This window comes from Tenrec ecaudatus, chromosome 8 (assembly GCF_050624435.1).
Source record: "Tenrec ecaudatus isolate mTenEca1 chromosome 8, mTenEca1.hap1, whole genome shotgun sequence".
Lineage (NCBI taxonomy): Eukaryota > Metazoa > Chordata > Mammalia > Afrosoricida > Tenrecidae > Tenrec > Tenrec ecaudatus.
Genome location: NC_134537.1, coordinates 84,910,713 through 84,937,266, shown reverse-complemented (window position 1 = coordinate 84,937,266; position 26,554 = coordinate 84,910,713). Strand labels below are relative to the sequence as shown.

Below are 26,554 nucleotides of genomic sequence, written 5' to 3'. Positions count from 1 at the left end.
CCGGCAGATTGAAGCTGTGCATGCCGAGGAGTTTGGCTGGGATTTTCACCATTGGCTCTCTTGGCCTTCCCCCAAATCATCCTGTTTTGGGGATGACACACCCTCTCTGCGTGTCTGTCAGTTGGTGAACATCAACAGGGCCCCTGAGGCAAAGCATAGCTTCTCTCTGAACCCTGGAAGGGCAGGCCCCCAATACCCAAGGCTGGGTGCTGGGCCCTGTGTCTGGATTGGCGTCTGTAAGGTCAGATGCTGGGTGCTTTACAGGCAGCCTGAGCGGGGGGAATCACCCTGGGGCGCAGGGTGGACGTTCCCATCCGGTCAGGCTCTGGTTAAATGGTCAGTAACTTCTTTGCACAGTCGGTCCATCTGATGTCTTACTTATTGCTCAGCTCCTACTTGGGTCTTGGAAGGTGGCCTTTTACCCGAACGAGAGAGGGCCTAGCATCATTACGCCAGTAGTGCACAAAGAAATGACAATCCCAGGCTTGGCTGCAGTACGTGACAGTGGCCTTGGGGTGGCCACGTAAAGGGGTAACCCTTGGAGGGTGAGAGAACCTAAGATAAAGGAAGTGTTATTTGCAAGATGGTTTTCCTAAGGGCACTGTGTTGCATGTAATAGAGGATAATTAGAAGCAACCTTCAAAACCCCAAGCCAGCCTTGCTGCCAGCGACCCTGGGGGACGGGGTGAAACTCCCCATGAGGATGTCCCAGACTGTAACTCTTCATGGGAGTAGAAAGCTCTGTCTTCCTCCCACAGAGTGGCTGATGGTTTTGAACTGCCGATATTACAACCCAGCGTGCATCCACGATGCCACCGGGCTCCTAGAAGCCACTTGGAGCTTCGATAATAGGGAGAGAGTTAAGAAAATAATTCATAGGTTCCCCCCAAAGAAGAACTCCCCTTCAACATTGAATTAGGAAGCCTGCCAGAGAACAGGGCGCTGGGGAAGAAGCGACCACGGAGGTAAGCATGCTCCGATTATAGCTGCTCAGATGGGACATTGCAAACCTGGGAGACCCACACAGAAAATGTTTTCATTTGTTTTTAGCCTGGTGGTGCAGTTGTTTCAGAGTGAGCGCAAAGTCAATTATTCCCCGTTACATAATAATAATAATGGAAATAGTAATATATTTTGGATTCTGAGCTGGATTTAATTCCCATTATGAGTCTCCAAGCAGCTCTTGAAACTTCTGGGACATACCCAGATTCCTCCCCCATCAACTAAGAGAGAGATTGCCAGTTGTTTCTGCATGTAGGCCTGATTCTGTCAGGCGTGCTTTTATGAATAAGTAAGCCCGCTGGACAGTTCGTGTCATTAGACTAAGGACTTTTGTGGGCTAACCACTGCTCCTACAGACTCTTTTTTTCTCGCTGTGTGTATGTGTGTGTGTGGGGGTGTGTGTGTGTGTGCGCAGTGAGCCAGCGCACTGAGGCTGTGGTTTTACTGTGACGGTTGATGAAACCTTCCTTGCTGTCAGCTGCAGCCCTCACCCAGCCCCTTTGAACGAGTCTTGGATCAACGAGCAAGGCTTACCAGGGGCCAGCGTTTAAGAAAAGCCGTTTCTGGGCAGGTGTGTCCTGTTGGGCACTCCCCACCATGCCGGGGAGGGCGGTTCCCGGGAAGGTGGATGCCAAGCTGCCCCGTGCCTGCAGGGCTGCTGCCCCCACTCTCACGGATGCGTCCAGGAAGGGAAATCTCTGCTGCTCTTTCGCTGGTTCATCGCTCTGGAAGGAATTACCCTGTAACCGACGCCTCCCTCGTCCCCACACGCAGATCTCATCAGCCTGGTCTTGGATCTTAACTGCAAACAGTCATGCGCAAGCTGCACCAGCCCTCCAAGAAAAGGGCTTTAGGAGGGAGGTGCGACGTCTCTGACGCGCCGTTTACCTGCAGCCCTCAATTGACACTCGCTAACTCACATCGGAAGGGAGCCCCGGTGGCACAGTGGTTACCCATTGGGCTGCGATCTGAAAGGTCTGCAGTTCGAAACCACCAGCTGCTCAGAGGGAGACAGGGCTTTCTAGTCTTGTAAGCGGATGTGGTCTCAGAACCTCCTGGGGCCCGTTCTACCCTGTCCTACAGGGTCGCCATCAACTCCGTGGCAGTGGGTTTGGGACTCACCTTGGGCATTCCCAGACAGTAGTTCATTCGCTGCCCGTTGAGGTGACCCAGCACGTGTGTTTGAAGATAGACTTGGGCGTGGGTATGGGATTTGAGGTGCGTGCCGGGTGTTGGCCCGTGAGTGACATGTTCTCCTGCTCACGGGAAGCTCAGCGAGTCGAGGCTGAAGATGACGGCTGGCGTTCCGCTTGAGGAACCTCAGCCATGAAGAAGCCCGTGGAGCTCAGTGCCGCTCTGAAACACGGTGCCATCAGGAGTCGGGTCCACTGTGTGTGACAGGTGCAATTAGTAGACACACCGTGGATGTTGGTCAAGACTTAACAACAGGGAAGTTGCTGAGAACCCCCATTTGGGGTCAAGCTCTGTGCGTGCGGCCAGCACCACTGCAGGCTGGTCACTTGGCTCCCACGTTCTCCTCTTTGAAGTGGGGACACTAAGCCTTGCCCGACCGTCTACCTAGTTTGGTGCTCCAGCGAGGTGAAGTAAGTGATATGACAATATCCTGACGGGAGGTGGCGATGGCTGTCAAGTCCATGCAAACCATCGCGCGAATTATAAAATGGAACTACTTCATGATTGACCCATTCCCATTAAAAACATTCTGAAGCGTGGTGAATGTTTACCTCCGTCTGTGAGTGGCTTTATGCCATCACACACAGGACCCCGAGAGAGAGAGAGAGAGAAAGAGAGAGAGAGAGAGAGAGAAAGAGAGAGACAGACAGACAGACTTGGAGACAGCTCACTGCCCTCGAGTCAGTGTGACTCAAACAGCCCCGTAGCACAGGGTGGAACCGTCCCTGTGAGTTTCTGAGATCGTGACTCTATGAGTAGAAAGCCCCATCTCTCTCCTGAGGAGCCGGCTGCTGGTTCCAACCAGTGACCTTGTGGTGAGCAGCAGCTCTGGGCCTAACCGCTCTGCAACCAGGCTCCCCAAGGGGCAGTTCTACTCTGCCCTGTAGAGTCGCTCTGAGGCAGAATTGACTGGCTGGCAGTGATCTGGATATGGAATGAGAAGCCAGAGTTGACTCTCTGAGAGCATTATTTGAATCGGAAATAAAATTGGCTTTGCCATCGGGACCTTCTATCCACCTTATTCCCATATCTCTTTCCTAACCTCCAGCTCTGGCTTCTGGATTCCCAGGGTCACCTCCAAGCATCCTTGAAGGAATGGACAACCTCACTGTAGTGGACCCAGGACACTCTCAGGGAGATCTGGCTTGGGGAGGGTAGTGGGCTGCAGGTATGGAAAGGTGCAGGTGTTCGCTGTTAGCTTCAGGATCTCCGTACAGCAGGTAGCCAGCCACCCGGACAGGTGGGGTTGTCTGTGGGTCTCACCTGCCTTTAGCGGTGAGATCTTAAGGAGGATTAGCTCAAGGTGAATTCAGAGATATCCTTGGCTCTCAGGAAGACTGAAAGCTGAGGAGTGGGGAGTGGGGAGAGGACAGAAAAGAGATGGCCCTGAGGAAGGAGAATGGAAAGAGAAACAGGGACCCATGTGGATCAAAGGGGAGGCTCTTCTGAGCCAATGCCAGGTGTGGGGGAGTCAAGTAAAGTGGGGCTGCTCACATTGAAATGTGGGTGGAGAAAGAGGCACAGGGGGGAAACACTGGTCAGAGAAGCAGTAGTGCAGCGTGGCAGGAGTGCTGTCCAGAACTGTTGAGGGGCCCAGGTGGCTGAGATGCTGAGTGGGCCCCCGGGTTGACTGGAGGAGGGAGTGTGCATGGGGTGGAAGCTGAGAGCGACTGGGAGGCGAGACGCTCAGGCCACCTGCATTCCATTCTTCCCCAGAGCTGGATGAGAAGCCAGGAGTGGAGGAGCAAGCCGAAAGATTCATTTCGGATGTGCCTTTTTAACGCCTCCCCTCCTCCAACTGGACTTGGGAGCAGTAGGAAGGGCACCGCTTCCATCTCCCACCGCGTTGCTTCCTCTGAAGCTGGCTGATCGTCAGAGCACACGAGATCTTTTTTTGCCTGCTCTTTCCTACATAGATTTCACTGGGTCTTGCATCAGCCCTCCTTCCCATCAGATTCGGGCTCCGTCGTTCTAGCCGTGCTACCTGGATGGGGAGCAATTTCTCGGGGCTCCAGTGGGTCTGTCCGAATGTACTGGGTTAATTTCTTAAAGCAAAATGTCTTAGAGAGAGTTGGGGACTAGAGAAAACCAGGTGGTGGCACAAAGGGGTGCCTCCGGGCACAAGGGGCAGGGAAAGCCAGGCCGCCTGCTCCTGTACAGATCAGAGCCTTGGAATTCCTCAGCGGCAGTTCTCCTCCGAGTCCCTGGGACTCGTGGGTCACTAAGTGCCACTACACTCATGCTGGGTAGCCACAGCCACCATCTTCCTGTCCAGAGTTTGAACCTGTAGCTGCTCCGAGAGAGAAAAAGCAGATGCCGGTCTGCTCCCATAAATCTTAACCCGGCAGCCCTCGGGAGCAGTTCCACCCTGCCCTGTGGGGCTGTCGCCGCGGTTAGGGGCTACGGGTTCAGTCCTGATGTCATCACAGGCACCCTGTGCACACCAGAGCGACCACTGCCCGCTCCCACGCACCCTCCCCATTGCTGTGCTCCAGCTCCAACGCCCCAGGAACTTCCACTCTACTGCCGACGCCCTCTCCCTGCACGATGGCCTGCCCAGGCTCGTGAGGAGTCAGCGGGACTGCACACCACTGGGTTTGCTTAGTGAGTGTGTGTTTCTATTGCACCAAGCCCACTGCTTGGTTCTGGCAAAGTACCTTGAGCAAGCAACTTTGGCTTCTTCGCCTCCAAAGTGGAGCCCACCTTTATGGTCCTATCTGAGGATTAGAAGGGGGACCCCCCCCCAAAAAAAGACATGGCTGGGACTGAGCAAAGGCCAGCAGGCCCCTCACATGCTGGCAGGAGGAAATCAGCCTGGTGCATCTGCCAGCCACAGGGGACCTCCGTGTGGCACGCAGGGGGAGCTGGGCCCTTTGGGCATCCAGGGTGCCTGGTCTCGTGTACTCCCTGAGCTTTTGCCTGCCAGCCCCTGGGCTGGGTGCTCTGGGACCAGGAGAGCAGACACTCTCCCATGGTGCTGGGTCCTTTTTGAGCAGGGCTTGATGGGCACCCCCGTATTGAACACTCACTAGTGCTCTGAGGTCGCTCAGTGTCATCCTTTGTTGGGGAGAAGACCCCAGCACAAGGGTTATACACCGTTCCAGCTCTGAGGAACCTGCTTCGTTGCCTAGTGCGAGAAATAGTAGCCCATTTGTACAAGTTACGGAGTGAGTCACGGACGCCATTGTGGGCTTGACCAGACCCTCTGACTTTGAGCTGATTCTGACGGACCTCTCGGGCCCTAGGCAGGGTTTCTGAGACTGTACATCTTTTCAGGAATAGAGAGCCTCATCTTTCTCCCTTGGGGTGGCTGGTGGGTTTTGAACTGCCGACCTTGTGAGGAACAGGCCATCACTTACCCCGCACTGCCTTTCTGCTGCTTTTCACCGGACCCTTCTAGTGTCGGCACTCTGGCGAGCAGTGACCATTTGGATTCATTACATCTTACCAGGAGCCCTGGCAACGCCACCGGTAAGTGCCAGGCTGCTTACCAAAAGGCTGGTGGTTCAAACCCAGCAGCTGTTTTAGGGAAAAAAGATGAGGAGGTCTGCACCTTTAAAGAGTGCACTTCTTAGCAGTCCTGAGGGGGCCAGTTCTCCTCTGTCCTGGATGGTCGCTATGAGTCAGCACTTACTTACGGCAGTGGGCAATCTGCTATGTGATGGGCCCTGTTGTACAGACGGGGACCCCAAAGCCTGGAGAGACTGAGCATCCTGCCCTGAGTCACATTCACAGTGGAACTGGACCACTGACTCCAGAGTCTTTCCTCTGCGTCTCTCCGTGGCCTCCTTAGTAGCGATGGATTGGGCTGCTGATGGCAAGGTTAGCGGTTCAAAAGCGCCAGCCGCTCCCTGGCAGAATGACGGAGACTTTCTTCTCCCATAAAGAGTTACAGTCTTGGAAACACATAGGGCCAGTCCGACCCTGTCCTGTAGGGTCACCATGAGTTAGAATCGACTCCGTGGTCGTGAGTTCTGTTCCCCCCAGGCTTTTCCTTCCTGTTGTGCTTTTCTCTAGAACAGAGCCGGTTTCTCCCAACTGGCCAGCTGGCCTCATTGTGGGTCTTCTCATCCCACCAACACAACTCCTTCCCTTCCTGGTTCTAAAGAGGGTCACATGGCATTTTGCCAACTAGCTGCCCGTGCAGGGGAAGCCACCTAGGTGAACAGAAGTGGTTTGTGCTGGTGTCTCCCGACTGCTTCCTCTTTGATCCAGTTGATTGGTTTATCCGAGATGGAGGTAGAAAGGGAAAGGCCAGCGCCCACAGCTAAATGCAGGGCCTGGAGAATGAGGCTGGGAAGACTCTGGGACAGGAGTCTGCAGGTGGGCGATTGTGATAAATGCCCCGGGAGGCAGAGCGGTTTGGGGACCGACTTCTGGGGGTGTGTCTGCGTCGGAGGGTTTGGAAGCTCAGTGTGCAGGGCCAAGAGCTCTTGGGCCTCCTTCCTCCTTCCTGCCCGCTCATCTTCTCCCCGCAGCGGTGCTGACTCAGTCGCTTCAGTTCCGGGATCGGGTCTGGGGTGAAGTCTTTTCTGACATCCCCATGTATCTTCAGCATGAAGGACACCTGAGAACTGACCACAGACACCGACCTGTGGCCGTTCAGCATCTTGAGGTTCTGGATGGTATCGGTGTCCAGTTCTGGGTTGTGAGATGGTCTCCGGGTTTGAGAAGGGCCCCAGGATCTCTGGATGATGTCTTGCATCTTTCTGCACGTGGACCATTAACTCAGAAGAAAAACTTAGCCCCAACTCGGGGTCTGCTGACAATGGCAGCAGAAGTCGTAATAGGCCTCTGGGGATGGCTGATGTCTTCGAGGTTAAACACGGTCTGGCACGGCCTGTGGCTTCTAGCTCAGACCATGGGCGAAGCATGCTCTTGACTGCTTTGCGGAAGCCAGGTTCCTGGGTGGTGTTCACAACTGCTCACCCAGACGTGGGTGCCAGAGGTCGTACCAAACACTCTCGTAGGTGAATGTTTTGGTGGCTTTGCAAGGTAGGCTGTTTCATGCCCATGTTTTATGTATGTGCATAGGAGGCCCCCCAGCATGCACTGTGGAGAAGTGCCACAGCAAGAACGGGAACTTGGATCTCCTCGTCCCCTGAAGCCCCTCCCCTCCTCTCCTCTCTGTGCCAACGAGACGGTTCCGTTATGGAGCGCTTTCTTGGTGATTGACCTTCTTCTCTTGCCTTACCCAAAGGGAGAGGAACCAGCTGCAGGGCAGACGCCAAGCTGCTGCAGAGGCAGATCTCTTAGGAAGGTCACCCAAGGGGGAGGCCTGCATGTTCCAGAGAGTCACTCTCAGGCATGTGTCCCTAGCGGGGACTCCTGTGCTCCCTCCGGAAGTGAACGTGACCTCGTGCCCTGTTCCCTGGACCAGCGCTTCCCAGGAGAGCTTCTGTGGAAGGAGAACTGTGGGAAAACATGTGGAAGCTTCTGGGGGACACGTTCCTGAATGTCATTAGCTCTTAGAGGAAACATGTTTATTTCCCCTGAGGCTCTCGGCCCGAGTTTTCACGGGTTCGGAACTGCCAGGAATCCTGATCTCTTTGAAGAGGGCCATGCTGTTGACCAGGAAACGGCTTACTCATTGGGGCCATGGCTGGGCATGAGTGGGGGGGAAGGAGAAGCCCGTGGGGAAAGATTTACACTCGGGTTAGTAGTTACCTGCTAATGAAAGGTTGATGGTTCGAAGGCCCAAGGACTATGCGGGAGGACGGCCAGGAGACCTGCTCCTGTTCAGATCACAACCTGAGGAGCCCCCTGGGGCAATTCCCCTCTGTCTAAACCGCTTGGCTGTTGCCCTGAATCAAGTGGGCGGCCGGCCAGTGCAGTGATTCTCACTCACAGTGGCTCCCGGGAGCATGTTGGAGATGCAGCTGATCAGGCCCTAGCCTGAACCCACAGAGTCACAAACTGGGGGTGAGGTTTTATAAATGTCAATATTGCACTTACTGTTAACTAAAATATTTAATATTATTAGTTGCAAAATATGAAGGCTTTATATACAAACCTCACCCACCAATTGGTTTCTCACTTCATGCCGAGTGAGCCAGCCCCACAGCATCAGCAATCCATGAAACGTGATTTTTCAAAAGCCCCGTGGCATGCTGGGTTGTGCTTTGTGCTGCAAACCACAAGGTCAGCAGTTTGAAGCCCCCAGCCGGTTCTGACTCCCCATGATGACGACGTACAGTCTCAGGAGCCCACAGGGCAGTTCTTCCACTTTCTTTGGGGTTGCTGTGCGGCAGCCGCCACTCAATGGCAGGAGTTTGGTTTTTGTTTCACACCGAGAGGGGTAAGACAACGTAGCTGGGGGTGGAATCTGACATTGACGTTGACTCTCGCTTTGTACGTATCTCACACGTGAACGGGTGAGTGTGCGCCCAAAGTATTATTAGATATTTTATTCTTTTTTATTTTATTTTATTTTATTTTATTTATTTATTTTTTTTTCTTCTTTTACATTTTATTAGGGACTCCAACAACTCTTACCACAATCCATACATATACATACATCAATTGTACAAAGCACACCCATACACTCCCTGTCCCAATCACTCTCAAGGCATTTGCTCTTCACCTAAGCCCCTTGCATCAGGTCCTCCTTTTTTTCCCCCCCTCCCTCCCTTTTCCCCCCTCCCTCATATGCCCTTGGTAATTTATACCTCGTTATTTTGTCATATCTTGCCCTATTCGGGGTCTCCCTTCCCCCCTTCTCTGCTGTCCCTCTCCCAGGGAAGAGGTCACATGTGGCTCCTTGTAATCAGTTCCCCCTTTCCAACCCACTCACCCTCCACTCTCCCAGCATCGTCCCTCACGCCCTTGGTCCTGGAGGTATCATCCACCCTGGATTCCCTGTATCTCCAACCCTCCTATGTACCAGTGTACAGCCTCTGTCCTATCCAACCCTGCAAGGTAGAATTCGGATCATGGTAGTTGGGGGGAGGAAGATATTTTATTCTTAATAACCTTGAAGAGTGAAGGTTTTATATCATCATGACAGTAATATATTTTAACGTTACCATCAAACAGGAGGGGAGGAGAAGGTCCGTTCAGTAAATGGGGCCGGCATAATGACATAGCTCACTGCAGAAGCGAAATTAGATTCTCAGCCTATTCTTTTCGCCTTTAGAAATACCCGATGTGTTAAATATATATATATCCACATATGTATATATATATGTGTGTGTGTGTATAAACATATAGGGGGGCTTTTGAAAGGGAAAGAGGCTTTTTCAGTCATAGAAACAGACTAAATCCCAGAGGACAAGATGCACAACCTGAACAACATGAAATGTAATTTATGTCCGACAGAAGAAGCATTGTCAATGGAATAAGAGGTAAGGCCAGCCTGTGGACTGTCTCGCACAGAAATGGCCGTGTTGTGTGTACGGGAAGGGATGCTGCGGTACCCAGGTAAAGATCTCCGACTGCTCCCAGAGGCCGGAGGGCAGGGATCCCACTGAAGACTGCGCGGAATGCAGCAGACAGCTCACAAAAGGAACAAGAGAAGCACCCCACAAACATGAAAAATCCAACCCCTCGCCAATAAATGTAAATTCACATAACTATTGGGTGTCACTTTGACCAATGAAATTTGAGAGATTAGGAATTGAAGATCGTCCCTCTTGATAAGAGACTGATGAAAGAGATCCTCCCCTGTCGGATGCCAATGGATGGGAACTTTCCAGCAGGTAATTTAGCATCGCACATCACAAACCTTAAAAAAATGTACTGCCCTTTGACTCAGTCAACGTCGTTTGGGGGGTGGGGTTGGGGGCTAAGGAACACACAGAAATCTAGAGAAACAGTCACACCTCTTTGATTTATGACGGCAAAACCACTGTAATAGTTTTGATGACTCACATTAGAGGAATGACTTAAAAGTTAGGATTTACTCATGGGCTCTAATATTCTGCAGTCATTAAAATAATGCTTCGTAAATAGTCTAGAACCCATAGATTATTAAGTGAAAAAGCCAACTACGGCATTTAACTGCAGACTAATGTGTGCAATCATCCTTCGTGAGATCAAATCCAGACTTGTTTCAGGCAATTCTCTTCGAACTTTAAGTGAGGGCGAGGTGCCCGTCGCTTCATACATAGCTTCTGACTCGAGCGCCCCTCTCTGTACCTGCACGCCCTCTGTGGGGAGGACTATTGCAGCAGCATCTGCTGGGCAGCAAAATCTGTCTGTTCCTCAGACATCTTGGCACTGCCCGGCCAAGCCAGGGCATCAGAGGGCTCTCTTCCTGGTGGGCATCACATGGACCCTTCCTTCATGGCACTGCCTTTACCAGCCAGGCCTTCCTTGGTGGTCCCTTTTGTCTCTAACTGAAGTTGGGGGAAAATCAGGCCTGTGAAACTCATTCCTAGGGTTCCCGGTGAGCATGATAACCATTAGCATTGGTACCTGACTTTCTTCTCAAAAGTGATATGCTTTCCTGTCAAAGGAGGTAGACATGTGGACTACCCCGTTTCCTTCTTCCTATTGGCTAGAGTGTAACTCCAGATGTGTTGTTGGCGGGTTTGCGTTGGCCCTTGTCCCATGGTGCGCCTCACCCCCCACCACCCCCCGCCCCCCATGTAATGGGACAAAACACCGCCTTGTCCCTACGATCAGTTGTGAATCAGACTGTTGTAATCCTTATGGTTTCCCTGGCTAATTTGTGGGAAGTGGTTAAAAAGTGATACATTTTTTTTTCATGATTGGGGGGGTCAATTTAAGGGGGGGTGGAGTGGTTTTCCCAGGGCCTTCTCATCAGCATATTAGAATAGGCTTGTGGTAGACATATGTGTATCCTCATTGCTTTTTCCCAATAGCATATCTACATACCTAAATACATCTATATAGCTATATATGCACACACTGTACTAGATATGTATAGCCTATTTAATTACACATATTCATATTTATTAAAAAGGAGATTCTGTCAAAAGAAAATTCAGCTGTGACATCCATATTTTTGAAGGTATACAAAACCCTGCTCAGTTAAGTGCAATGTAGCTACATCAGCAAGTTGTGATCCATCTCAGAAATCTGAGCTCACTCTCATTGCCCAGCCTGGCCTTTTCTTAGCTCAGAACTGCTTACTGGATGTAGAAAATCTAACACTTCATTTAGGAAGAGTGATTCAGTGCTTTAGACGGCAAGCGTTCTGGGTTTTATCCTCTTTGTTGTGTTAGATTTGACCTTGGACAAGCCTTCTCAGTCTGTATTTGAGTGTCTCTGTGCAGCAGATAGGCAGTTACCATTCTGAGTAAACCGTTTACCATCATGGTAACTGGATTAGTGCTTTCTCAGACCCAGAAGTGGCAATAGCATGTGCCAAGGTCCTGTGGTAGGACGGCACAATCTGACATTGTAAAAACCAAAGGCAGCCTATGTGATCAGTGTGCAAAGTGGATATGGAGCTGAGTGACATGGTAGGCATAGGCCTGGGCCAAGTGGGGTAGGCTTTATAGGCCTCATTGGGGGTCTTAGTCACCATCCAAAGGGTAATGAAAAGCCAGTGGAGGCTTAAGGGGGATTGAGGCAAGGCTGATGGGTGTGCTGTCTCATTTCATCCTTGTAAACAGATGGATGTGGCAGGTAATATTATCCCCATGTTAAGCCTGCACAAGAATTTTGGCTAGGAGAGATTAGGTGTCTCACTCTAGGGTGCCTGGCGGGTAGTGGTGGGGCCAGGAAACAAACTCAAGTCTGCATGAGGGCACAGACTTTATTGTGCCCTCCCTATCGCCCTGCTTCCATATCAAACTAACAATAACCACAGCTTTAAAATGCTTTGAACTTTTAAGATGAAAGATCACCCTTAAATTACCAAGTGGTATTGTGCTGCTGAAATTTGAGTGGCGATGAGAGAGTGGATACGCCGGGGAATTTTAAAAGGCCCTAGGCTCATGGCTCTGGTCCAGCATCTTAATGTTCCTTTGCGTCTGGTGGGGGGTGGGGGGGGTGTTCTACCCATAGCTATCAAGACCTGGAGGATTTGAACTGCCCGGCCGGCCATTTGACACGGCCATTGTCCGTAAGGACTCGCTGTCCGAGGACCGCTCCTAAGGTTATGCTTTCAGGGATTTTGAACCGAGAAATCAGATCGGGGCTGTTTGTGTGTGGTTTCGCCGACACCATCCTCCAGTGCCAAGTTCCTTCTCTCTGTTTTCACCCTCTTGGGCAGTGAGGTGGTTTCAGCCGGTTCTGAAGAAACTGGCGGAGGAGGTCACCATCTCGATTTTGAACCCAAGAAGCCGCATGCAGGGTTGGAATGGGAAAATAGCAGCTGGCCCTCGGCCCAGAGCCTCTTATTGATGGCAAGTGTCTCCTCCTTTCTAGTTGACCATGTGGTTCCTGAGCCTGGGACGAGTCTTCTGGCTGCCTTTGACCAGTGGAGGGAATGGGCCGACAGCAAGTCCTGCTGTGACTACTCTCTGCACGTGGACATCACCGAATGGCATAAGGGCGTCCAAGAGGAGATGGAGGCCCTGGTGAAGGACCATGGTAGGTGGTGCTCGCCTGACATGACTCTGCTGATGTTTCCATTTCAGTCCCTAACCTGGCCCACCCTTGTGAGGATCGCATACAGAGGGGTTATAGGTACCATCGGTGCCTCACCCCGATGCCTGCCTGCAAGCGTGCAGAGAGGGGTCAGGGTGACAGCTGATGCTGATGGGAGGTGGAACACCCAGTGAAGGTGAGGAAGCTTTCACCGGAGCACATGCGCCGTATGACCTGCATCTGTTCTATCGGACAGCGACCTGCAGTTGTTTGGCTGGAGGTAATCATGTTTAGTGAGGTTGGAGAGTGAAAGCTGTAAGAGAGGCTTGCCCAGAGGAGATACAATGCTTATCCCCGTGAGATTTCCGGGCAGTTGGGAGAGGAGAGGAGCATGGCATGGGCTGCCTCTTCCTGCAGACCCGGGAGACACTGGGGTGGAGGTGCAGGTGATGAGACCCTTCAGACCTGAGATAGATACTGTGAGGTCTCTTTCCAGTTCCATAGAACTTTTGGGGAATCAGTGTTCCAGAGACTGGATTTGGAAAGATGAACAGAGGAGAGGCCAGAGGAAGCCCCCACCACCCTATTCTAATTGCTGTGGTTGAGACGGTACGCAGTAGAGCACCCACCGGCTCAGCAGTTTCGGCACGTGCAGCTGGTTGGCAGAGTACAGTCTTTAAGCAGGGCGGCCATCTAGCCCTATTTTCTGAGTGGCTCCTCCCACACGAACATGAACTCACTCCCCCTCCCCCACGGCACCCCCACCCCTGCACACACACACAATGCCCTCCCATTTAGGTGGCCCTCCAAAGAGCACAATGCTCACCGTTAGTTAAGCTAACCCATTGTTTGGTTTTAAGAAGCCCGCAGGGGTGAGTTTTGACTTAGGGTTAAAGATCCCTTTGTCTGGGGGAAGCTAAGGGAGTGACGGTGGGGAAGCCAGACCACAGGCTTTCTTGAGATTCAAGTTGGGTCATGTACTAGCTTCCAGGATCGAAGGCTTCGTTGAAGAAGACTTGCAGGCTCAGCAGCTCGGAGACAAAAGTCGGAGGGAACTCCCTGGGCACCTCCATAGTGTCATCTGGGGGTAATTCTCCAGAATGAGCCACTGTAGTCTTGGGTTTAAATCTGTGCTCTCCCAAGAGTGACTCTGCCCCTAGGGGCACTTCCATTTTACAGGTCTCTCTCGCACCTTTAAAATCTCCAACATGAGGGTTTTAGACGAGATGTCATCGAAGATTCTTTCCAGCGTGGATGCTCCACATAAAAGGAAATGGGCCACCTCTCACCTTTCTCATGTTTGAGACTACCCAGACTCAGATGGATTTGACTTTCCGTGTGTAATCAGCTCCAAAGCCGGCCAGGACGGTTACCATAGTAACTGTTGCCTGGCAGGAGAGAAGGGCCCGGATGTCAGGAGGCATTTAACTCAGGCGGCTTCCAGCACTCCCCAGGTGGCTTGAATTAGGCTCCAAGGCCCAGAGACTGTCAGTGCAATAGTGTAAACTAGTGATGGATGTTGGGCAGGGTTGTTTGGCCTCGTGTGTTAGATTTCGAGAACTCTAAATTGCTAAGATGATAATTGAAACCTATGCCTACGGCATTAATGGGCTGGCCCTTCCCAAAATGTCCAAATGACGATTTCACTACAGACCTTCCTCCAAAGAGGCTTCTGACTCGTGTTCTTTGTGATGTCATAAGAGTCCATTCTAGGGGGAACAACTTTTAATTTTGATATGGTTTTAAATTTAAAGAAAAATCAAGGGCTCAAGTAGAAAGCAAATGTTCTGAGAATGATGATGGCAACAAATGTACAAATGTTCTTGACACAATGGATGTATGTATGTATTGTGATAAGAGTTGTGTGAGCCCCAATAAAATTATTTAAAAAAATTACTGGAGTGGTGGTACAAAGAACTCCCATGTACCCTATTCCCAGATTCATCTGTCGTTCACATGGTATCTTGTTGCCCTCTCATTGTCAACCACTCTTTCTAACATGACGCGTTGTGTTAGGCTGGGTTGTCTAGAGAAACAAATCCAGTGACAGGCATATATGTATAAGAAAGAGCTTTATATCAAAAAGCAATCTGATATCGAAAGAAGGCATCCCAGTCCAGTTCAATTCAAGTCCACAAGTCTGATGCGAACCAGGGCTTCTTCAGACTCACGTGGCTGCAGGTTGGTGGCACAGTGGTGACGTGGAACACAGGAAGATCACAGGCTAGTGGGTGCAGAGTTGTGTAGATCCAAGGTAGTCAGTGGAAACATGGCTGGGCGTTGACAGCTTTCGACATCAGGTGGCCCACATGGGGTCACCCTTGGAGGCAGAGTTTCAGCAAGGAGGGAGGTTAGGGGGAGGGAGGGAGAGAGAGATCCCCAGGTTTGTCTTATAAGAAGGCCACACCCCCAAGGAGGCATCATCAGGCTGTGACCTGATTGACAGGTTGGACTCCACCCCTGCACTTTTTTTTAATCTTCCCCCCAACCCCTGCACTTTCATACAAATTCAAGTTGACATAAAGCCATCTAACGGCCATATACATGCACCTATTTATAGTTTCAGCATGCACGCGCACATGTAAATTCTTAGAACGTTCCTAACCTGTATGACCTGATAGGGGTGTGTCTACTGAAAGTTCTCTCTCAGCCTGCTTATTTTGTGTGTCCACTAGGGGTAAACTCCTTCCTCGTGTACATGGCTTTCAAGGACCGCTTCCAGCTAACAGATTCCCAGGTAAGGAAAGCCAGCCTTTCTGAACTGGCTCCCATTCAGCCCACTGCTGTTGTCCTGGGACAGTTGTCTCCAGTGGGCCCCCCCCCCCGCCCCCTTAGCTTCCAGGGACTTGGCTGTTAGATTAAGACACTGATGTGTGTTGTCTTTATGGAGGGTTTGAATCTCATGTCAGAGCTCTCAGTGCCATGCTCTACCAGGCATGGGATCTAAGGCTCATAGTGGCCTCAAAAGAGGACATTGTGGCCAAGAAGTCCATGCAGTCCATCCTCAGCAGAGCTGGTGCACAGCCAGGGATCTCCTCAACCAGCTTCTCTCTCTGCATCCACATCTTCTTAATTACCGAGTGTCCTGCTGCTTGCCCAGATGTGGCCCAGCGTAACTCTCAGGCTGATTCACCTGTTGTTCACATGTTATCTTGTTTGCTTTATCATTCTCAGCCGCTCCTTCTAACATTGTGTTAGACTGGGCTGTGTAGAGACAAATCCAGTAACATGCATACATGTATAAGAAAGAGCCTTATATCAGCAAGTAATCTTATATCAAAAGTTATAAGCAAGGCTTATACAAACAACTAGGCTTAATAGACACAGTTGGGAGGTATTGTATCGTTTCGGATCCCAGAAGCGTTACTGACGGAGGTGATGGTATTTGTGAGCAGGAAGCTGCGTGTAATCCCTGCCTCTGACCCCCACCCTCTGCTTTCAGATATATGAAGTCCTGAGCGTGATCCGGGATATCGGGGCGATCGCCCAAGTCCATGCAGAAAACGGCGACATCATTGCAGAGGTATTGTGCTTCCCTCTTAATCATTCCTTCCCCACCTACGCAGCAGGAGACAGGCTCAAGAGCGTGAAGTGTCTTGTGCAGCTGAACACTGTGGGGACCGTCAGGGTGGAGCGGTGTTGCAGCCCCAGGGCTCACGGTTGGTCTCGCTGGCAGTGTGAAATCTGGACACGGGAACCTGCCAGTGTGCGTGCAAAGAGTGGCGAACAGGGGTGTCTTTGTGGAGAGAAGCCACTGCCCTCAACGCTGCTCTGTGGCTTCTGAGTTACGCACGGATGTATCAGGCTGCCGCAGAGACTGAGCCAGCTCTCTGCATCCCCGGGGACTGCGGGACACCTGTTGGGATGCTGTAACTCATCTGTCCCAGCGCAGGCCGTTCTGGGACCAGTGTCGTGGAGCCTTCTCATCATGACCGCCTCGTCATGGTGGAGGAGAGCCAGTAGTCAGCAGGGCCACTTTACCATACCTGTGTGTCCACGACTATAAGTGGCAGTGTCTGAAGTGCAGCACTCTCTCACAGCCTGGCTTTCCGTAAACATTTCAGGAGCAGCAAAGGATCCTGGATCTGGGCATCACAGGCCCCGAGGGACACGTGCTGAGCCGGCCCGAGGAGGTAAGTATCTTTGACTGGACGCATGACTCGTCGGTAACCAGTGGGTGGTGCCCAATGCCGAGGTCCTTGGCAAGTCTGGAGTGGGGCTCCCTGGACACTGGTTTGCTCCCTCTGAGACTCCAAGTTGACACTCAGGCGTGTGTGAAATGAAGCGTTAGACGGAGTTGGTAGGGTAAACCCAAAGGCTCCGCTTCGTGGCTCTGATTCTCCAGTTCTCCTTGGGGTAGACACAGATAGGTTGTGTTAGCATCCTGCCATCTGGGTTAGCAGTTTGAAGCCTGGAGCCTCCAAGTTTTTTTTTTTAATTAATCATTTTATTAGGGACTCATACAACTCTTATCACAATCTATACATACATCAATTATATAAAGCATATTTGTACATTCGTTACCCTCATCATTCTCAAAACATTTGCTCTCCACGTAAGCCACTGGCATTAGCTCTTCATTTTTTCCCCTTCCCTCCTGCTTCCCCCTCCCTCATGAACCCTTGATAATTTATAAATTATTTTGTCATATTTTACACTGTCCGACATCTCTCTTTACCCACTTTTCTGTTGTCCATCCCCCAGGGAGGAAGTTACATGTAGATCCTTACAATCGGTTCCCCCTCTCTACCCCACCCTCACAGTATCACCGCTCTCACCACTGGTCCTGAAGGGATCATCCATCCTGGCTTCCCTGTGTTTCCAGTTCCTCTCTGTACCAGTGTACATGCTCTGGTCTAGCCAGATCTGTAAGGGATAATAGGGATCATGATGGTGGGGAGGAATTATTTAGGAACTAGAGGAAAGTTGTATGTTTCATCATTGCTACACTGACACCTGACTGGCTCGTTTCTAACCCACGACCTTTCTGTAAGGGGATGTCCAGTTGCCTACAGATGGGCTTTCCTCCAAGATCTTAAAAACTAAACCCACTGCCCTTGAGTCTGTCCAAACTCATAGCGATGCTGCGGTATAGAGCAGAACTGCTCTGCAGGGTTGCTGAGAACGGCAAGCTCTGTGGAAGCAGACAGCTCACTTGCCTCCCCTGGAGTAGCGGGTGGGCTCAAACCGCTAGACTTTTTCATTGAACGGCCAGCCGCTTGACCACAGCCCCATCTCAATCTTCCCAGGCACCCAGGGCCACGCGACTCCATAAGCTCTTGTATTGGGAATGCCCACCGGGAATTGTGTTCTTCCATCGTCCATCTGCACAGGACTCCCTCCCTGTGGAGGGAGTGTGAATAGCGAGGGGTCTTTGGGACAATTCACACTCTGGGATTTCGGAGGGATGGAGAGAGGGGTGGGGGTGGGGCTGGGCACAGGGCTCTCATTTGACTTCACTCCCTGTCTGTTTGTCTAAATTAGAGTTTGTGGCCTTTCCATACTTCTTCAGAAGTATGCTCTGCATCAGGGGCTCCAGCCAGGGCTCCAGAGACTGTCACGAAAGAGCTTGACAGGGGCTGTGAGCTGCGAGCTGCGAGCGTGATGAGGGAGCCTTCTGGCTAGAAAAGAACGAATCTAAGAACAGGGCAGAAACCACCTGGTAGTGTTTAGCACACAGTGAGGATTGACCTTTAGCCTGCTCTTTATACTGTCCCGGCGAGAGAAAGAGAAAACACACACACACACTCACACACACACACACTCACATTCTTCACCCCTAAACCCAACAGAGGCTGTCCCATCCCATTTCCAAAGGCACCCAAAGGTTCCCGTCTGTCCCATCCCTGGCCGCTTTATCCGGCCTTCCCTGGATGAACATGTTAAGATAGGAGTGGTGGGGCCCCCCATTGCTCTCACCTCCAGCCTCCTTGAAGTTGGCCTTGGGTTCAATTTTGAGATCATTTTGTGCTGAGACCTTTAGGCAGGAAGTGACTCTTGTGGTACTCTGTTTTTCCCGTTGGAAACCGTATGCAAAGCCAGCCCTGATTTTAATGTTTTGTAGTTAAGCTTCCCAGCATGCTTTTGAGGCAGATGCTGTAACAGAGTTTCCTTTGCACAACTCCAGGGGGCTCCACTCCCACAGATGGAACACCCTTGGCCTTTTCTTCCATGGGCCTGGCATGTCATGTCCATCTTTCTCCCATGAGGAAACTAGGTGGCCTGGACTTGAGACTACCAAGTAGCACAGAACTAGCAAGTGTAGTGTGTCATTTTGTCCCTCCCCAACTCCTCCGGGGGGGGGGGAGGCAGGTCCAAGCCAGCTGGGTCCCTGTTGCCTTGTGGCAACACACGTGGGGCTGGGCTTCATTAGAAAGTTGATTCCTGGCCGCCGTTCAGTCTCATGCTGTTTAATTGCCCCAGAGCGCAGGAAAGAGATGGTGCCCTCAGAGAACAGCTGGTACTCACTCACGAACACCTCCCACCCCTAGCCCCCGCCCTACTACCTAGAGGGCCTTTCGGACCCTCTCCTTTCATCTTTAGGACCTTCTTAGGGGGTGCTCTCTCCCTCTCCCATTGTCTGCACCACACCCCCAAATGGCCGTAAACCCACGATCAGGAGACACTCGCCCACCCGGATTTACTGAGAAGGAAAAACACTAAAATTCAAACAACTTTCACAGAGGGAGCCACGGGTGGGTGGGCGGTCTCTCTTCTAGCAGATGTTGCGCTGAGAATTTCAGCATTTCCCGGCAGCTGATTGTGGAGGCTCCCCTGGGGGCCTGGGAGCTTGAGGGCCTCACTGAGGTGGGAGGGCCCTCTTGCGTCACCTGCCTTCTTTTCAGTTGTCTCTGGTTTCCAGGGGCTTAGAGATGGTGCGCATGTTTCTTAGGGCAGGCATCAATCATCCTTGGCGCTTCTGAGCGACTTCTCTGTGACAACCCTATGAGGCCAGGAGGTGGCTTGAGAGGCTTCTAAATCAGACCAGGGAGCCGCTCCGTGTTGGAGATGTTAACACACACGCTGCTCACTGAGGGGCTGGAGAGTCTAATCCATCCAGAGGTGCCTTTGAAGAAAGGCCTGGTGATCTTGAGAGATCAGCGATTGAAAACCCCGTGGATCACAGGAGAACACCGTGGGATGGAGTCTCCTGGGTGGCCACTGGTCTTCCGATAGCGCCGGCAGATTCCGACCTCAGCCTTCAGGCTCCCACCCGAGCCTCTGCCTCGGCTTCCTGTTAAGATGTGGTCAGTTTTCAGTTCTGTGGGCGTGAAAGCCCACATGGGTGGTACAGAGAAGAAGACCCTGTGGGACCATTCCAGGGAACATCTTCAGGAATTCCAGCCAGGGAAGGATTTTCCACACACAGCACTTGAACTCCTTGACTTCTGCTTTCCAGCCCAGCTCAGGATCCCTGGTGACACAAGCAGTTAAGCACTTGACTGTTAATCAGAGGTTGGTGGTTCGAGCCCACCCAGTTGCCCTGTGAGCGAGAGACCTGATGGTCTGCTTCTAAGAAAGCCCTACAGGGCAGTCCTCTCTGTCACCTGGTGTCACTGGGGGGTGGTGGTGGGGGGTGTCACATCTCAGCCCAGCAGCACCTGGCAATAGCAGCACGGTGCACATTGCACTTGGACTTGATAAAAATATTTTCTGCCACCACTGCCTTTTCTCCCCAATCCTGCCTAGTGAGGCCTCCTGGTAAGAGTTGTTCGTTTTAGTCGAGAAGGTTGACAAGGGCACAGGAGAGACTATAAAAACCTGGAAGCCATTGTTGCAAGCTGCTGGCTGGGACAGACAGCAGAATGAATCATTAAAAAGCCCTTTCTGAATGGAGTTTGCACAGTGGGAAGTAAGAGAAGCCAGGGAGCCCGGGCTCAGGACGGAATAGAATGGGAGCCATGAGCCTCTGGGAAGGGCTGGTGCTTGTGCACGAAGGTGGTGGTGAAGCCTTCACAGGGTAGGGGCGTGGGCACTTGGGCCTTCAGAACTGGCATGGCCAGGAGAAACAGGGAGAGGAAGAGGGAAGAGGGCTTGAAGGCAGTGCTACAGCGCCCCGGCTGTGTGTCCCTGGCCAGCTCACACCCCTGCCTCCAGCCCTTTGCACGTTAAGCAGGCAGATCTCTGCTCTAGGGCTTTCCACCCTGGGGGGTGGGGGTGGGGGTTTCAGCAGATTGCCAGGCCTTTCTGATGCCACACTGTTGGGTGGACTTGATCCTCCAGCCTTTAGTTTGGATAGCAGTTTCCACCACCCCGGGCCTCCTGAGTGGCCTTGGGCACTAGCTGACCTCATAAATATCCACCAGCTGGGCCCTCCAGGCACTACCGGGAGGTTTCTTTTCCAACCAGGCTGCTTGCAGTGCACGGCAGTGGAGGTGGGCATGCTTCTGGCTTCCCTGTTGTCACGAGGCACGAGTCAGACAAGCCTCCACACTCCATTCTTCTTTACCTATTCCAACAACCAAGTGCTCCCAAGACGCTCTGTGTGTGCTGGGTTTGGTAATTCATTGGAAAGGCCCCCCAGAACTCACAGACAGACAATGCTCACATTTAGTGGAGACTTCTTAGGGAAGTTAACAGATCCTCACAAGTCAGGATCAGCACACAGCAAGGATACAGTCATGGGTCTCCTCAACCGCAGCCAAGTCTCTCGGCCACGTGGTCCCTTGGCGTTTGCCTTCATGGGCCAGGAAGCCAGCCCATCTGTCGCTCTGACTCACAGTTCCATAGTCTCGGGTCAGATGAGGAGAAGGCACCCCGTCGTCTCAGCTCTGCCCCTCTGAGTCTCTGTGCCACAGCCCTAGGCCTCCGCCCCTTCAAACAGCTCTGGAACGTCCTCTCCCAAATGGTCCTGCAAGGTTTCTCTTTGCTGCCGCTTCCAGGAGGGCTCATTCTTATAAGCAGCGGGTGGTAACGAAAACTGACCCATCTCGCCTATTAGTGTGATGCAGGCTCTGCTTGCCTTATCCCACCTGATTATTTGGTGGTGTTACAGACTTAAGTAGAAGAAGTCATATCAAGAAATTCCACAGCACCACAATACTATTTTCACTGTATTCTTAAAGAGAGACTATGTAAGTCACAGTGCAGTTACAGAAGAGGCACAGAAGGGCAAGATGTGTATCCTACCAGGACCCGGGTGGAACATGGAAAACGAGGGTCAATTGACCTTAACTTGCAGTGAGGTAGTATTTTAGTTCATCCTGTAGCCCAGCTTGAGGTCCCTGGCAGGATTGGCTGAAGGCTGAGGACTTGCTGACCTCACAGTTGATGAGTGAATCCAGGCAGGTCCCTGCCTGATAAGGGACTTCCTTCCTCCGGAGCCAGCCTTGATGGAGGCCGGTCTCCCGGCAGAACTCAGGTTCTGCTCGACTTACCCTCTGGTGAGGACGATGGTGCAGTCCAGTTTGCTCAGGGCAGCCCTGGCTTCCGCCCACTGCTCCCATGCAGCTGTTAATAGCCGTCTTTCAGAAAGTGTCTGGACAATAAATTCTATGACACCACACAGAGAAAGATAGAGTTTCCGTGTCAGAAACCCAGAGGGGCAGGTCTACCTTGTCCTGAAGGGTCGTTATGAGTTGGAATCAACTTGATGGCAGGGCGTAAGTAATAGCTGGGCAGTGTTAAGTGTTCTAAAGCCAGTTGTGGTCAAGCCAAGCCCTACCCTTGACCCCACGTATGTCCCAGTAGGGCTGTGCTCCCAGGGTTTTCTGGGGCTGAGTTCTCAGATGTGGATGGCCAGGACTCGTCTGAGTGCCTCTAGGTAGACTTGAACTTTAGGGCAACAACCGGTGGTGTTAGCTGTGTGCTCCACCCAGCGGGCCCGTGGGATTTAGAGGCCCAGTGTGTGGTGAAGAGGCTGCCGAGATGCCTGAAGTGCCCCTTCTGTATTGCCCAGGCCACAGGCCTGCTGCTGTAACTGGAGCTCGGAGGCGAAGGAGGGCTTATCACTGTTATTCAAGGAATTAAAAACATTTCGATGCTTAATGAGCTTTTCCAAGAGCCTTTTGGTTTTGCCTTTGGAATTCTTGACATCTCTCTTCACATAGTTGATGCCGGGGAAGGCCAAATGTGAATGAAGTTGTTTTCGTTTCGTTAAATTAGATTATCGGCTAATGCAATTAAAGAATTTAACTCTAGGCCAAGCTCCCGTGAAGACGTGGCTCTCGCTAAGTCATTCAATGCGGAGCTCAGTTATTTCTTGGGAGAAGTAGTAATTATTTATGGAGCAGCCTGGCCTGAACAGTAACAGCGAATGAAGTCATGCATTTGTTCAACATCAGTAGTAAATATTTCAGCACACCTGCTCGGTGACAGGCATAATTATGTTAGGCATCGGGAAGAGTGGGGGTGGGAGGGGACTAAGTAGATAGCGGAGGGGACAAACCCAATTAGATCTAGCCCCAGTCACGGCAGTTTGCCAGCACTCGGGAGCCAGCTCAAATTACTGTTTGGGTTTATCACACCCCCCCCTTCATTGTAATTTTTATTTCAACTAATTTCTTTTGCCTGGTTTGGTCATGACTGAAAATATGCCCAGCAGAACATGTCATTTCACCGGGCAGATCTGTGCCATGGATTATGCTCTTCCAGTTGCGTCAGCATCCTCATCCTTGTCTGAGCGCTCTGCCCCCGTTAAGGTGACCTCCCTGTTTAACCTTTCGAGAGGTTGTCCAGGGGCAGAGTTCTCGAGACCAGCAGCGCCGCAGTTTAACCTGCTCCTTCGGCCGCTCATGAAAGACACACGTTGCCCATTCCTCTGAAAGGTCCTGATTGGGTAGTGAACGGTGATCAGTTGGAATCTTGCGGGGAAAAAATGATAATCATCCCCAGTCAGGCCTAAAGACCCAGATTCTGAGAGCAGCCACCCCCTTCACGGCAAAGCCTGTACCGGGCGGTGGCAGGCCAGTGGCAGCCCGTCATGTTTTGCACACAGGGGGCCCTTTAGTTTACACAGATGTTGTCTGCTCCCTCCTGCGGGCCCTGTGAGCTTGCATTGTTCTGTGGGCCATGCTGCTTCACTCGTGGGTGTCTGACCCAAGCCCAGCACACAAACAGCATCCCTGCACATCCTGGCCCCAAGACCATGTCAGCAGAGTGAATACGCGGAGTCCGAGCAGCGCTTCCTCGCACAATGGCTCTCAAACGTCAAGAAGCATTTTAAAAAATCCCCAAATCCATTGCCATCTGATAGATTCTGACTCAGAGTGGCCCTGTGTAGGGTTTCTGGGGCTGTAACTCTCTCTCCTGAGGAATGGAATGGCTAGTGGGGCTGGAACTGCCAACCCTGCGGTTAGCATCTAACGCCGAACCCAGCAATGGCACCAGGGCTGCGTGCCAACTCCTTGTGACCACGTGTCTGCCAGAGGGTTTCCCGTGGCTGCTTTTATGGAACTAAGTCACCACACCTTCCGTTCAGGGCACCCGTGGTGATGGGGTAGGCATTGGGCTCTTAACCGCCAGGCCAGCCTTTCAAACCCACCAGCAGTTCTGCAAGTGAATGCGGAAGCTGTCTGCTCCCTTCCAGAGTTAGGTCTCAGAACCCCCTGGAGGGCCCCTGCATGTCGGGGTGCCTCGATGGCGTGAGTTGGAGCAGACTGACTGCCCACCTCTTGGTTACCAGGCAAACCCATTAATCATCTGTATCGTCCAGGGCCTTGCGCTGCCACTGAGCCCATGCCGACTCATAGCGACCCTGTGAGACGGTAGAACTGCTCCAGTGGCTTTCCCAGACGGTCGCTCTGCGAGGGAGTGAAAGGCTCATCTCTCACCTAGCGTTGCTAAAACCCACCCAGCGCCATCACGTTGATTCCCACTCACAACGGCCTATAAAACAGGAACAGATCTGTGTGGAAGGGTTTTTGAGACTTGTAAGTCCTTAGGCGAGCAGATCACCCCTGTTCCCCCACAGAGCAACCGGTAGGTTGGACCCACTGACCTTGTGGCTAGCTGCCTCTTAGCACTGAACTCAGTGTCACCCGTGGATAAAACTCATGGCTGGTCCCACCTGCGGAGCGGCTGAATCTGCAGGGTCCGCGATGGGGCCCGGGAGTCTGCATTTGTAGACGATTCCAGGCGGACGTGGCGGGCGTGCTGACCACGCCGAGAGCTGCAGTTTTAAAGCAGGGAAGGCCTTCCCCATCTTTCCAATCGTGAGTGAAGAGGGACAAGCCACCACCCCCGAGACGCAGAGGGGCCCCCGGGGCGCGCCGCTCCACAATTGCGCTTCGGGTTGGCGGTGGGGGATACGGAGACAGGGTTGTGTTCTCACGCGCGCGCGCTTTTCCAGGTGGAGGCGGAGGCCGTGAACCGCTCCATCACCATCGCCAATCAGACCAACTGCCCGCTCTACATCACGAAGGTCATGAGCAAGAGTGCGGCGGAAGTCATCGCCCAGGCCCGGAAAAAGGGTGAGTGCTGCGGAGGGGGGGGGGGGCGCCCCTCACCAGGTGGTTTTCCAGACCCTCGTGCCAAGTGGGCCACTTTCATCATGTCCCAGCACTAACCTAATTACAGTGAGGCGCGCCTGCGGGCTCCGGTTTCCGCCCTTTGTTCCACAGTGGCGGCTGCCTTGCTCTGGTCTATTTAAAGCCGCGTGCAGCCGAGTGGGTGGGCAGGCAGTTCCCCCCCTGCCCTCCTAAGATAGCAAAGTTGGACGTAATTGGCCGCAGTCGAAATAAACTGGGCACACACGCGATGACGTCACTCAGCCTTCTGGGCAACTTGACGCTGCAGCGTGCTGCCTCCTCCGTGGCTGGTTATGGTTTCCCGACGCCGTAAGGAAGGGAGCCTCGGGGAGGGGGTTTGCCCTGCACCCCATCTCGCAGTCCGGTTACTCTAGCACTTCCTGTAAATCAGCGCTTCCTGGATGCCTCCGTATGTTCTCTGCTGCGGGTGGGGCTTCTGCTGGGACGTCTGTGGAAACTAATTTACTAATTGCAGCATCCAGGGCCTCTTCCAGGGGATGCTCGGTGGAGCACTTCGTCAATTATGCATGCAGCCGTGCTCTGCTGCAGCCGGCTGCCTGTGCCATGACTGGGGACAATCCCACAGCGAGTCTCGGGATGGAAATGCGGCTACATGTGCAGAAAGCCTGCTAGAAAGGACCTGGCTTTGACAGTGCATATTAGGCTGCTGTGACCATGGCCCCCACATGAAGGAGCTTCCCTCCTCATCTTTCTTACCCTAGTGTGGTTTCTCCAGCTCTCTTTAACTCTCTGGGTCTCTATCTCTTCCTCTTTCTTATCCCGCCCCCCAGTCTCTAATTCTCCGTGTTTCTCCTTTTTCCTCTTGATTTCTGCCTAGATTTCTCTTGGTTTCTTTCTTGGTCTTTCTGTCTGGATTTTTATATCTTTATATCCATCATCCACCCATCATTCATACATCATCCATCCATCCATCCATCCATCCATTCATCCATCCATCCATCCATCCATCCATTCATCCATCCACCTATCCACCCATCCATCCATCCATCCATCCATCCATCCATCCATCCATCCATCCATCCATCCACCTACCCATCATTCATCCATCCTTCCCTTCCGCTCTCTGTCCCTCTGTGTCTTTCTTTCTCTGTCAGTAATGGATTCCTTTGCCAGCTATGACTCACTGCCTGGCTTTCCACCGGACCTGAGCCACATGGATAATGTGGGTGACTTGGAGCAAGACCTAGGACAAATTGCTTAGTGATCACTGAGTCAGGTTGTAAGAAGAGATGACAATGAAGTCCAGATGAACTGAGCAAGCTCCAGTCCCTGATCTTTAGGGCTCTCCTTGGGCTTCTCTCCTTCTCACGTGGCTGCTGTGGTCCCTCTCACAGACCTGTCCTCTCCTGACAGCTGGAAGGAATTGCATT

The 26,554-nt window shown here is 52.2% G+C and overlaps 1 protein-coding gene across 1 annotated transcript in view; it reads left to right on the top strand.

The window, feature by feature from the left end:
- The window catches only part of DPYSL2 (dihydropyrimidinase like 2), an 83,216-nt gene that overhangs the window by 33,036 nt on the left and 23,626 nt on the right, over window positions 1–26,554 (top strand). The window contains exons 4-8 of the mRNA XM_075556483.1: window positions 12,535–12,699; window positions 15,372–15,433; window positions 16,139–16,219; window positions 16,761–16,829; window positions 24,986–25,106. Coding sequence (XP_075412598.1) covers window positions 12,535–12,699; window positions 15,372–15,433; window positions 16,139–16,219; window positions 16,761–16,829; window positions 24,986–25,106 — 498 coding nt within the window. The remainder of the gene's footprint in view (window positions 1–12,534; window positions 12,700–15,371; window positions 15,434–16,138; window positions 16,220–16,760; window positions 16,830–24,985; window positions 25,107–26,554) is intronic.